This window comes from Schistocerca piceifrons, chromosome 4 (genome assembly GCF_021461385.2).
Source record: "Schistocerca piceifrons isolate TAMUIC-IGC-003096 chromosome 4, iqSchPice1.1, whole genome shotgun sequence".
Taxonomy (NCBI): Eukaryota; Metazoa; Arthropoda; class Insecta; order Orthoptera; family Acrididae; genus Schistocerca; species Schistocerca piceifrons.
This window is the reverse complement of record NC_060141.1, coordinates 407,003,420-407,017,811: the sequence shown is the minus strand read 5'-3', so window position 1 is coordinate 407,017,811 and position 14,392 is coordinate 407,003,420. Positions and strand designations below refer to the sequence as shown.

Here is a 14,392-nt window from a genome sequence, read left to right as displayed (position 1 = left end):
GAGGTGGACAAATTCCATGGCCTCCACACTCTCCTGACCTCAACCCTCTTGACATTCATTTATGGGGGCATTTGAAAGCTCTTGCCTACGCAACCCCGGTACCAAATGTAGAGACTCTTCGTGCTCGTATTGTGGACGGCTGTGATACAATATGTCATTCTCCAGGGTTGCGTCAGTGCATCAGGGATTCCATGCGACAGAGGGTGGATGCATGTATCCTCACTAACGGAGGACATTTTGAACATTTCCTATAACAAAGTGTTTGAAGTCACGCTGGTACGTTCTGTTGCTGTGTGTTTCCATTCCATAATTAATGTGATTGGAAGAGAAGTAATAAAATGAGCTCTAACACGGAAAGTAAGCATTTCTGGAAACATGTCCACATAACATATTTTCTTTCTTTGTGTGTGAGGAATGTTTCCTGAAAGTTTGGCCGTACCTTTTTGTAACATCCTGTATATAGCTACAGAGGTGTGTGTGTGTGTGTGTGTGTGTGTGTGTGTGTGTGTGTGTGTGTGTGTGTGTGTAGAAGGAAAATTCGAGTGTGCACAAACCACACACCAAGTTCTAATTCATTTATTCAGCTTTATTAAATTAGGTCTACAAGACTACCACTTTACTTGAACCATGTACTACATTACATTTTAAGTTTTTCATTGTGATTAGTTCATGTATATAATTCAATCTTGTGTAATTATGTCAATAATAATGATGATGATGATAAACTAATGAGACATTGGTTGAAAAAATCAATGATGATTGTCAGTTAAATGGGGGAGGGGAGGAGCAGAGGAGGGATGAATAAATTAAGGAGTGGGCTGCAAACAATGTGGTAATGTTTCATTCATATCTGCATGAGTCTTCCAAGCATTAGTTTTTATTTACACAGCATTCAAACACATTAGCTGTTACTGCTTGAAATCAGTTTGAAGATAAAGAACTGACCAGATGTTGAAAATAATAAAACATTTTACAGGCCTCGTTTATTGGGAGCAATGAAAGAACAACAACAACAAACATGAGAGAAAACCTTTACCCAACCTAATCAGGTACAAGTTACAACAAAACAAGATTTAACTTACACATTCATCTCTTTATTATTGGATAATGAAGGAATATCACTTGATAAAACAAAATTTTTCTTCACAATCCCCGTTTCTCATCCCTTAATTTCAGCTCTTAAGTGTCTAGTCAGTATGTAACTGCGTCAATAACATGGTAACAGCTTTAATTGTGTGTCTACAATATGTCATACAGTTGTCTTTCCATATCACTTTTGTTGTATCGTCACCTACCTCTGTTCACAGATACAAATGAGAATCTAGACAAAGAATTTACTGGAAAACCAAGTCAGGAGTTGCCCGCGAAAGCCAAAGGTCCCGAGTTCGAGTCTCGGTCCGGCACACTGTTTTAATCTGCCAGGAAGTGCACACTCCACTGTAGAGTGAAAATTTCATTCTACAAGTCAGGAGTAGTTGCAAAATGGGGAGGGGATATGAATAATTGCAAAATGCTTTCTGTGGGTTGTACCAATCTGACAAAACATGGGAAGTACATGTTCCTGTGCAGGCTAGAAATGCTACTAACACTCTCAAACTTGTGCGTTTACAGTGGTAACTGGTGTGAAACAATTTTAACTGGCTATGTTGATTAACATAAAATAAATTCTCTTGCACACAACCATTTTCTTTATGGACTGGAAAACAGACTGTTAGATTTCACAGGAACACTTACCTCTCCAACGACGGTAGGTTATTCTCTGCAACAGACTCACAATACATGGAAAAAATGTCCACATCCAGGCAACAAAACCACTGCGCACTGATAGCAAAGTGCAGAATGTGAGTATTAAAGTCCATGCAATTTGATAACCATCACAATACAGTTGGAAAACTGTCCATGGAGAGGAGAACACCTGAAACAATAGCTTTCTGTTGAGGGCTGCAGCAGGCGAGAGCTGTTTGTTTCGCAAACATGGACTTGAAATAACATTTATATTACTGTTTTATTAAATTACTGAATGAGACTTAAACATATCTAAAATTCTGTTTTTAAGGCAGTGACAGAATTTGCCATTCAATATTTCTTTTATTACTCATTGCCTTGGATGCAAATAAAAGCCATCAAAGCCATTGCCATTTCCATGCAAAAGGGACTTCTTTACAGTGTCAATTTGTCCATACAAGCAACTAAAAGCTCTATTAATCTAAATCCTGTTTCTTATGTTGGGTCATACGAAACCACCTAAGTAGATGAATCTCTGATTACCTTAAACATAGGATGCCTCCTTTCACACATATTTAGAAAGTAATGGCTACTCACAAATTATGCCAGCTAGGATTATCAAAAGACATGAAGATGACTTACTGTTATTTGGAATAAAATGGTGTAATGAGAGTTAAATCTGCATATGTGTAAGACTCATTTCTATTCTTCAGCATGTACTTCAAAGAACAAAAATAAGCATATTTCAACCCAAACTGACTGTTAATGGATAATGAGCAGGTTGGGTTATATAAAGAAAATCCCATGTCCCAAATGAGATTCCAGTTCTTATTTAACATTTGCTGATACTGTGAATGCTTATGTTCCACATCAGAAGAAAGTTAGCAGTATTTGGTACGAATATGATTTGCCATGGAAAAGTAACTGTACAGTATCAAACTCCTCAGGCAAAATATTTTTGACACTTTCCAATCTTTCCGAAGAACTTTGTGTGTCACCATTCACACAGCCAATTTCCTCAAGAATCAAAACGATGTTAACTGTATTCCATTATTGCAAGTATTGGTCCAGTAAATTCACATACAATAACTTACGTGTCTTGTTACTGACAATTGCAAGTTGTGAATAGCTGACAGTCTTACTGGTCTCATTAAGTGGTTTCTGGTTTACAAGCCCATCATCAGACAGCAGCTGAAAATCATTATCTAAGATTACACATTTTTTGCAGAACAATTCAAAACGAATAAATACTGAAGAACAATCACAGCTTGCATGTTTCATTTATTCTTGAAGTGCTCTGCCAGGTACCATTTTTGTATTAATTTTTTTCTTTAAAATTAGATGCCATTTTCATAAGGTCTGTCAGTTGGAGCCTGTTGCACAATGGCTAAATTAGCATGTATGGTAATAGTGTTTTTCTACTGTGAAGATATTGCCTCTCTGAAATTACCATTTAACTTTACTTGATTTTCACTACTCAGTACCATAGCCCGTCAGGGAAAAGTTTAGCTCAATAAAAATGGACAGACAAAAATGAGAGCACAAGAAATGGAAATTACTTTAATATCTCTGTCTGTCTGTCTGTCTGTCTGTCTCCCTTCCCTTCCCATCGCAACAACTTTTTCCTCCACTTTGTCATCTCCAGATCCATATAATTTTAATGAACTGTTTGAAGAGAATGGAGGTGCACAGTACTTCAGATAATTCTACAGATATGGATATTTTTCAGCACTGTGCTCATCTCTAAGACAAGTGATATTTTGTGTCTGAAAATCTGTTCTTGTACCTGTAGTTGCTTAATACTTACTACTATATACTCTGTTTCCATTTTATGGGCAACAGAACATATTTTGTTACACTTTTCTCTGCCATTTATCCATGGAGATTAAATTTAGAATCTACACAACAGGCAATTTTATATAATTTTTATAGTGCTGCTGTTAGATACAGTCTTGTTTAAGCATTATTTTGTGGGAGTAAGGACAAAAATTGACTTTGTACCATGTACACTGTAACTGTAGTCTTTGCAGACTAAATTCCCTTTGTTCCTATACTGTAGATTTACTTTCAGCACATCATATTTACTCTCATTTTTTAAAAAAATGAGAACTCTGGATCAAAATTATGGTTCAAATTCTGTGTGTCATTAAAGAACACTTAAGCTTACCTTTCTCTGAATATGGCTAAGGCCAAGGATAAAAGCCATTGGCACAGCAAGTGCAGGGCTTATGTACAAGAAAAAAATCCACACTGGCCTAGCATACCAGCTCATAGTACATCCTATTGAAGTAAGAATAACAGCTATTGTTATACATGCCAAAATTCCTAATAGCCATGAACATATAGCAGACACTGCAGTCATACAAAGATGTCTCCAGTACACATTTTTCTTCACATCTGTAACAGTAATTACAAAATTAGCTTAATTTAGTTATGTTGTTTCTCTTCAGAAACAGTCATCAATTTTTCATACATCACACATAATTTGATTTTCAATCTCTCATATTTAATACTTTGATTTTCAATCTCTCATATTTAGAGTAACTAAAACAAATCTTTGGTTCAGAAAGCTGTAATATCCTTTCCGCTTGTTTGTTAAAGTTATGGCACATTTTTTGCCATAGTAAAATTACTACTAAAATTACTGAATTTGACACTGGTTAAATTATATAGTTATTGAGCTCATTTCACAACATAATTTAAAATATGAAAAAAATAAAGATTTTTGAGAACTCTAAATTTGGCTGAAATAACATTCATTTGGTAATTTTGAACATTTAACAAAAATCTAGTCAATGGGCTTATATAATTGAACAACAAAGAGCACTTCTGAACTATCATTTTAAGAATTTACTGGAGGAAAAACACATTGATGAAGTTTCATTCATTACAGCATTTAATAAATGTGAAAACATTTCTAGAAAATGTTATTTGTTTCTTATGTGAATATCCTTCTTACCATGATCAGTGGCAGCTATCATATTCTGCTTCAAAGTATAAACCGAAAAAGCAACTGCAATAATGTTCATGAATCTGTTCAACAGTTGAGACCACCGCACAATGAATGCTCCCAGGAAGTCAAAGAATATTAAGTTTCCTTCACTGTGTAGTTCTGCCTCAACAATTTCCTGGCTGTTGATCATATTGAGAGTAAGAGCCAGAATATTGTCACCTGTTCTCTGCAGAGTACCCAATGGAATTTGTTCCACATTGTCATATTTAGTATGGTACACATAGCCGTTTGTCGACCATGCGAAGTCGAGACCTACAAAACAACCAAACTTATTTTGTCAGTCCATCAGATAATTGCCAACAGTCAAATTTAATGCTGTAATTTGTGTTACCTGGAATGTGCCCAAAATCCCTGAAAATTCTGAAGTCCGTATCACCAGGAATAATACCACTTTGAAATATTTCTTGTGCCAATGATGAAGCATATGGATATGGAACAGATTCAGAGTACTTCTGTTGAGGAAGATAGGTCTTGTGAGTGCCAAACGTCACTACAAATGACACTGAGAAACAAATAATGGTGCATTCAAATGACATGCAGCAAATGTTAAAGATAACAAAATGTAATTTTCATACATAAATATTAACTTCAGTTATTGTACTCATTCTTTTTTACAGTATTATTTTCTAAGAAGGGCTGCAGGACAGTCGATGGTATGGCAAATTCTAAGAAATTATGACTGCTGCTTGAAATTTCCATTCAAATAAACATGTTATTTCACATTTTACTGTTTTGTCAACATCTTGCACACATGAAGGTCTGCAGTAGAATCTGACCTTACAGAACTGAGATTTTTATTACTAAGACACGTGAGTTACAAAAATCCTAAGGAATGTATAATATTACAATTATTATACCTGCATTAGCCATGGATTATTTGGGCCTGCTTGAAAGAGAACCTCCCTGCCTCCAGCACCACATGCTTCAAGATTTATGAAAGCTCTGACCTCTTTTGCCCATTTATGTTTGGTGATGAAACCATGTGAAGCCTATAAACAAGGATGTTATCAAGTTAATATGAATTCAGTAAAGAATAATCTGTTTGTAATTCTTATTTATAGGAGGATACATTTAATCAATGTAACAAATAAGCATCTAAAAATTTATCGATAGCAAGTCAAGAATATTCTCTTAAGACACTTATGATGTATGCTGTACACACCTCCTGCATATAGAGTCATACATGTTGAAGTCTTATAGTAGGACAAGCGATTTTAACGACAATCATAATATAACGGCTTCTAGTTTATTATAGTACTGATTCCATCTACTCAAATTCAGCCATTAACTGCAGACTAATCTATACATTCGTAACTGTCTCCCGAACAACAATAAAAAGTATTACAAAATCACACAATGGGAAATCCAGGATGGGATGTAACAAGTGTTTCGGTGTGTAACAAGTGAGAGTGTGGTTTCAGTTGCCTGAGGCTGCAGTTGTGTGTGAGAGTTGTGTTTGCGAATTTCTCCTATCCAAGTATTAAACCCTTATCGCAATCAACAACCTGTAGCCATAGATTATGCTTTTTACATATTCTTTGTCAGTTTTTTTTACAAGGAATTGTGCAGGAATATTGTAATTATGATTATCATCAACATTCTGTTACTTGTGATATCTCAAAAAGCTATGTAGCTTGTGTTATACAAGGCAAGTCGAAGTCTTTGCCCCTATTTTTTACTAGCCAAATTAAGGTATATACAGGTAATGACAAATATACATCCTATTCTACATACTTTACACAATTTTTCCACATATTCTCCGCAATGGTTCATTCAACTGTCCCACTGCAGCATTACATTTGAGATGTCCCTGCGATAGAATTCCTCTGGCTGACTATGGAACCACTGTTGGACTGCTCTCTTGACTTCATCATTACTTATGAATCACTGTCCTGCCAGGAATTCTTTCAGCAGTCTGAAAAAGTGGGAATCACCAGGGGGCGAGGTCTGGACCGTATGGTGGGTGGTCCAGAATCTCACAGTGAAATGCTTGGCGCTTTTTGGCAGTTCTGATTGCCACATGTGGTTTTGCATCATTGTGGAGCAGAATCCTGTTGCTCATATCAAGAATCCTCCATTGCCTTTGCCAGATGGCAGCCCTCAGACGTGACAGTGTGGAACAATAACCGGCAGCATTGATGGTTACACCTTGTGGCATGAAATCCAGCAAGAGCGGTCCACGCAATCCCAGAAAGCCATTAACATGTTTTCCCAACAGAATTTTTTTGTCACAGGAGAACCCACATATTTCCACACCATGCTGCTTGGATTCCGACATGGAATGAAATATCCACATTTCATCTCCAGTAACAATGCAGGTCAGGAAACCTTCACCCTTCTTTAAGTCCATTCCAGACGATTCAGTGAAGACATCATTAGTTTGCCTTTCATCATGTCACCCCACTCCTTGGGCACCCACCATCATGAAACCTTCCAGTACCATAAGGAGCTGTGAATGAAGTTATAAGCATTCCCATACAATATGCCAACCTCCTGTGAAATGGCCATGACGTGCACATGCTGATCTACTTTCACCATTGCATCCACAGAGAAATGTTGTCAGTCAGTGATGAATGTTGCCTCCCCAACTGCTCAATGTCATGCAAGACTTCACAGCCTTCGTCAAACTCACAACACCTTATGTGGGCTGCATTTTCCAGTAGATCTCAATGGGCATTCTTCCCTTGCTCCATAAAAAACGCATCACACTTTGTTGCTCTAACGCCATGGACATGTGAAATGCAAATGCAATCTTTAACAATTTACAGCAGCTGTGTTTGACTTTTGCTCTGTTTACACTGCACGTTTGGCAAGCAGACTTCCTGTCCAGCAGTATGGGGATGAGACTACTATGTATGGTTGACATTTTCCTCAACAGATGGAGAACAGTGTTTGCTAACTTTGTTGGCTCCTTAATTGCAACAGCCGGACACCTGGTACTAGAGGAAATGAACTGTTTAACACAATATTGAGTACAGCCACAAAATATTTAATAACATAAGAGCATAACAATGGCACTTACGGCACTGTAAGAAATTTGACAACTATGTCTAACAGTGGTTACACAACAGTTATAAATAGATTTTACATCCTCAGATGCAGAAGATAAAGCAATGGTAGATGTGGCACTGGGAGTGGTGGTGATGGTGTGTTTAATACCAAATCTTTAATTCCTTGGATGAAATCTAGGTTTATCTCTCAGTCTAACTCTCATTTTCATTTCTGTCAATGTACTCATTATACAGCCAGGTTCAACATTTATGACTATATGTCAACGACATCATTTTATATTGCAGCATTTCATTGGCTTCTACGATATAAACTATTTGGTTCTATGGCAGTGAATTAAGCTGATGATTATTTTACATCACATTTACTTGCACTTAATTGTTTTCTCCTCCTCCACACATCTTCCTTTGCTATATATAAAGCAACATTCTTTTAAACAAAAGAGTCAGTATGTATCTTGAGTGTATTGCTCCATTGTTTAATATCAGACTGTATGTTTAATCAGGTATGGTATTGTAAGGACTATTAGACATTTTTTCCTTCTTAAAATTACCTCCAAAATTCAGGTGCATCATTTTCGAAATTAATATAAAAAGTCCAGTGTTTGATTTAAAATTCCCACCAGTCTTAAAAATTGCCACGTTTGATGCTGCAGGTAACCGATTTCGATCTGGCAACATTGGATTGAACTGGCAGCAGCAGTGCACTGATGCAACAAACTTGAGTTGCAAGGGTTCACAAGCTTGCTAATATTGTCTTCCTCCCTCCCAGTCATCACAAACCCAGAACACTGTCTAGCCTATTATGTGTCACTGCCGTATATGGTGCCAGCGAATTTTAATTGAAAGGGAGCTGCCTTTTTGGTAACTGTGCAATATTTTTGTTAGTAGCTAGTCTCGTAATGGAAAAAAATGAAAGGTATTCATATGATGGAGTCTATAAATTTAAAGTAATAGACTATGCAGAAGAGCAGCTGAGTGGCATTTCAGCCCTCCAACAGAAAAAAAGCTATTCACAATTGGTGGGATAGTGAAGAGGAACAGGGAAAGTGAAAAGACTAAATGTGCAAATAAAGGACTGAATCCAAAACTGGGCAAAACTGGGAGATGATGTATTGAAATGGATTCAAGGACACTGTCAAAATGGCACTGGAATTAACACAAAAATGATTCAAATACACACTTGTAAGCTAGCACTACAGTGGAGCTTAACAGACTTTACGGGTGGAGTTGGTTGGTGCTACAAGTTTATGAAGCATAGTGTACTTAGCATGTGAACCAAACCCGAAGTATCTCAGAAAATGCAAGAAGAATATGGAGAGAAAATATTATCTCCCCATTGTTTTATTATTCAACACTGAAAGAGAACCAGAACAAGCGCACATGGAAACTTTCACTTCACTGTTGTCCTTTCATGTTGTGCTGATTGTCCTAAGCTTAATCAAATGATCATTTTCAAGTACAAAGCAATGCCAAAACCTTTGGAAATACCAGCAGGTGGTAGTGTTCATGTACATAACAAGGACTGAATGGATGAGATTGGAATGAAATTATGGATTAACAGAGTGTGGGAGAGAAGAAAAGGTGCTTTATTGAAGAAGTTCTCTCTTCTTGTGCTAGATCAATTTAATAATCATTTTAAAAATTCTATGAAAGAGAAACTGGGACAGAGAAATACAGAACTTGCTGTTATTCCGAGAGGACTTGGTTCACAATTGCAACATCTTGATGTCTCAATAAATAAAATATTTAAAGTGTATATGAGAGAGAGAGAGAGAGAGAGAGAGAGAGAGAGAGAGAGAACAAACGGATGATGGATGAAACCCAACAAATTCATGCTGAATGGAGCTTTAAAATGAACTGCAATCAAACAAGTGGATGAAAAAGTCATGGTCTAGAATGAGAAGAGACGTTATTGTTAAACCTTTAAGAAAGTGCAGCATAAGTGCCTGTGAGGACCATCTTTATCAAAGATGATGTGACTTACCAAATGAAAGCACTGGCATGTTGATAGACACACAAACAAACACACAAAATTCAAGCTTTCGCAACGGTTGCTTCCTCAGGAAAGAGGGAAGGAGAGGGAAAGACGAAAGGATGTGGGAGACACACACACACACACACACACACACACACACACACACACACACACACACACACACAGACATTTGTAAAAGCAAAGGCAAAAACTCTTTGCCTTTACAAATGTCCTTTTTATCCCCGAAGTTAAGTCTTTCCGCTCCCGGGATTAGAATGACTCCTTACCCTCTCCCTTAAAACCCACATCCTTTCGTCTTTCTCTCTTTCCTGATGAAGCAACTGTTGGTTGTGAAAGCTTGAATTTTGTGTATATGTTTGTGTGTCTATCAACATGCCAGCGCTCTCGTTTGAAGGAAGACTAAGAAGAAGGTGCAGATGACAATTTTCAGGAATTTTGGAGGTCAGTTTGGTTTTATAAACCGAGAATTTTTTAAAATCTTGCTTTGCAAACTAATAATACAAATGGTAAGAATGTTATTTTTTTTTAAAGAATTGCTTAAAAATTAAGGTGTGTCTTATAATCCATAAAATATTGTAAGTTTCAGTGTTTTTTTTTCTACTTATGGAAGGTCTTATTCTATTGTATTCATACCGGAAATCACTACCTCCTCGTCCACTGAAGGAGAATTTGAAATTGCTTTCCATATTCTCTGTACACTCTTTTCCTTTGTTTCTAGCCATTTTCACTAATCTATACTACCGATAAAAATGTAAAACCATTGTGCCTGTGTGTTTGTCTGCTTTAACATGCTTTCCCCAGACCTACTAAATGAATTTTCATGGGGGTTTCACAGATGATCTGAATGAACCTTTGGAGCAACATATAAGCTTTATTTCATCGAAAATCCTATTACACAAAAAATATATTGTGCTTTAAAGATTTATCTCATCTTAGTAGTCTGGATGTTTTAATCATCACAGTGTAGTACACCAAGGAACCAACAGCTGACACTGTTAGTTTTTTAACTATGTGACAGATGTATTTTGGAAGTTTATGTCGGTGAAAGAATGAAGTGTCACACTCTTAACTTTACAAATACAAATGAACAGCAAATTTATTTGGTTAGGGTACAAGGATTTACTGATTTCATTTTGTGTGTTGAAAACTTAACGGCATTATTTTGCTTCTTTCAATAGGTTTTATTTACACCCTTTGCTATGCAAAACGAATAAAGTTTGCTTTGTGATTTGGGTACCTAAACATTTCATTTTGATTTTTTTTTTCATTTATGAGTAAAAATGCCTAAAAATGATCAAACTATGGAAACTCCTGGTTGAAATATCAGCAATATAAGGGAAAGATAGATTTCTACTCGCCATGAAGATGACACTGAGTTGCCGGAAAAAAAAAAAAAAAAAAAAAAAAAAAAAAACACCTTACATAGCAGCTTTCGACCAAAGTCTTAGAACAGGAAATGTGCATGCGTATACAGGCACGCAGAAATGCCAGCTCTGGCAGCTCAGACCAGAATTCCAATAGCCCAAGCTGCTAGAGAGAGTGGCCACATGTGCACGAAATGTGCTTGCTTGTGTGAATGAATGTTTGCATGTGCATTCCCCTTTCTGACAAAGGCTTTGGCCAAAAGCCATGTCCTTTTGTTGAGCTTGTCTGCAAATAACAGTCAAGTCTTCCTTAATATACCAGAACAGCTAAAAAGACTGATGACTATGTGGTCTCAAGAACCCAAGGAAGAGTTTGAGGGGAGACTTGCTGCAGCTCAAGAACATCAAGCTTTAACTCACCCTTTTCAAACTCCTTTTGAAAACAATGGGCGACTTAAGTCTGATCAAGAACATCATGCATTCTCTTGCTCCCCAGAACCTTTCACTTACATGTGCTTGAAGTCATTTCATTCCAATGTAACACACAGAAAAAGTAATTTTGATGGGACATAGTGCAGGGAAGCGAGTTTTCATGCCCTGAATCCCACTTATTCCTAACAATTTACAATATCACTTTAAATGTGTACAATTATTGGTTATCTAATGTTATGCCATGACCATAAACAAACCATAAAACCAGACACTGTGTTGCAAGCAAGGTTCTTAATGTGAGTTGCTCTACGGCTCTCTCCTGTATTAGTGATGCAGACAACCTCTTCGTTCAAGTCTCCATTCATACTACTACAAATGTTGCACAAAATGAAGCTTTATAAGTCAAAATTAAATAACCATGCAAGGCTATGTTTTTAAACATGACTTAATATAGACTGATAAAAAATAACAGTAATTTCATTTTCAAAGCAGTAGGTTCTGTGCTACTTTCTTAAGGATGTAGTCTATATGCCTCCTGGAGGAAAGTGCTGGTCAGAAAATTATCTTTTAATTTGATACAATTAATTTTTAATTATCCTTCAGAAATAGTCTGCAACAGATGCTGTACTCAGTTAACTGAGATCGTGACATTACATAATCTGAAATATTGTAGTAACATCTTAGACCACAACATGTGACAAATGACTTGTCTCATTTATGTTACTGTTTATTCAGGTATCCACTACCAAACAATTATCTTATCATCAAATCAGCCAGTACTGCACTAAATTTGCCTTTGTGTAATTAAATTGCTACTGACAGATTTATAGCCAATGTATGGTCTTTTAGTATTAGTAGATTCATAATGCCAACAAGGTCGTATGAGACTAAAGAATGTGAATGAATACTAAATTTAAGGGAAAGTAGTTTAAATGTTCTTTCAGATGAGGAGGTGCAATGGGGCAAGGCAACTGAAGGAGCGGTGAAGGGGGTGGGGGGGGGGGGAGTTTTTGAAGACATAGCAGTAGATCACAACAAAGGATCGTGTTAGATTATTTTTTTCACGAGTCTAGTTACATTTCAATGTGTGTCTTATTCAGTTTGAGTTAGTCTCTCTTATTAACTTTTCATATTTAACTTCTAATTTTTTAAAGTGCAGCACAAAATACAGGTACTGCTATAAATATTATTAATAATCATATTAGGCATGAATACCTCCATAAGATTTTCTTCACCACCATTAAACAGTAAAATTAAATTATTATTCAGAGGTTCATCTCTCTGTGTTATTACTCTAAATATTTCCAGCATTACAGCACAGCTAGCTCCATCATCACTGGCTCCTGTTAAAAATCAAAATAATACAATTTTAGTCTTAATAGTTCAAAAAATGGCTGAATCTTCAACAATTTATGTTTGAGCATTTTATAGTATTAAGAAACTACATACTCCTACAGCAAATTTGTAAAAAGAAATAGTTTCTCAAGCTGGAAATTAGCTATAACTGAAACATTTGCCAGCCTATGATGATGATTGGAGGAGTAGGAAATAAATAAATATGATAGATTGAACCAAAGTTATCTGAGAATTAGTATTCAATGTAATCCATTCACACCTCATCTCAAGATGAATTGTAATCTTTTATTCTGTAGTTGAAAATTTGTTTTAGTCTTAGTAGGCATGCAGAAAGAGGAAGGTGTGTAAAACAGATCTCTATTAATGTTGTCTGCAAGGCATTAATATGCAACATGAACAACGAGGATCCAACACACTTCCCTGACATTACTTTTACATCTGTCTATGACTCTTTAATCAAGATAACACACTGTCAGCAGCATGTGTAATAACAGTCTTTTATATTCTCACCTGTCAGGGAGCAGAGTCCGAAAAGAAATATCTTAACTATACCAGGTTGAAGCAATGAATAAGGGAAGTATAAAAAAATTACTTACTCATTAATACTCCCTTAAAACAATGGTACAGAAGATGGTTGACTGGATTTAAGAGGGAGAACAAAAGTCACTGGACAAATATGCTTATTTGCCTCCACAGGCACTAGGAATGAACAGAATCATTTACTCCATCTAAAGGCTGTACTACTATGGCATGCAATATGAGAGTTGTTTCTTGCGAAAGGAAAAAAAAAATTGTTGTAGAATCTCTTGGTGTACTGCAGCTGTTTTAATTGGCATGGGTAAATAAAACTAATGAAAAATACAAGAAGTGCCAAGAAGCAGGTCAGAGAGATGCTGGCCAGACATGGTTACATCATGTGCTACCTGCTGGTACTGTTGTTACTGTCACCACACTGTTTGGGCAGATGCCACATACTTGAGCCCAATAGCAAAGCCAGAGCCACTATATCACTGATGCAGCAGAAAGACAAACACACACACACACTGCTGTGGTGTTAGTGACCAAATTGCTACATGGAGTCGTGGCTCTGTTGTGACTTATTTGATGGCAAACAATGCCTTGGCAAAACTGAGATGAGCCAAGCCCGTATAACTACTTCACATTTTAGACAGGCAACACTTCATTTGAAAGTCTCTAGCTGAAATGGGAAGTCTATGCCGGTCTATGATTGAATTTGGGACAGAGAGCTACCACTGCCAGAATGTCTCCACTAGCTGTGTGCCTGCCATCAGTGCCGAGTCTGAATGTTGCTGACCTGGCATCATCCAAACAGTGGACCACCTGATGGATAACTTTCAAACACTGTTGGTCGTCCATTCTAGTGAACCACCATTGAAGCCTGGTTCACCCAGATGCCCAACCGTCACCACCTGTGTGGGTAGAAACTGTTTCTGTTCATTCCCCTATGTGAGCAAATGTTGCTGCTGTCCTCTAC

The 14,392-nt window shown here is 36.8% G+C and overlaps 1 protein-coding gene across 2 annotated transcripts in view; it reads right to left on the bottom strand.

Annotated features, from left to right (window-relative positions):
- LOC124795176 (endoplasmic reticulum metallopeptidase 1-like) overlaps nt 1-14,392 on the bottom strand; it is a 321,828-nt gene that overhangs the window by 44,729 nt on the left and 262,707 nt on the right. For both annotated transcript variants that reach the window (XM_047259075.1, XM_047259076.1), the window contains 6 exons: nt 12,757-12,884; nt 5,596-5,727; nt 5,070-5,190; nt 4,685-4,990; nt 3,893-4,122; nt 1,735-1,915 (listed from right to left, as the gene is read on the bottom strand). In XM_047259075.1, the coding sequence (XP_047115031.1) occupies nt 1,735-1,915; nt 3,893-4,122; nt 4,685-4,990; nt 5,070-5,190; nt 5,596-5,727; nt 12,757-12,884 (1,098 nt within the window). The remainder of the gene's footprint in view (nt 1-1,734; nt 1,916-3,892; nt 4,123-4,684; nt 4,991-5,069; nt 5,191-5,595; nt 5,728-12,756; nt 12,885-14,392) is intronic.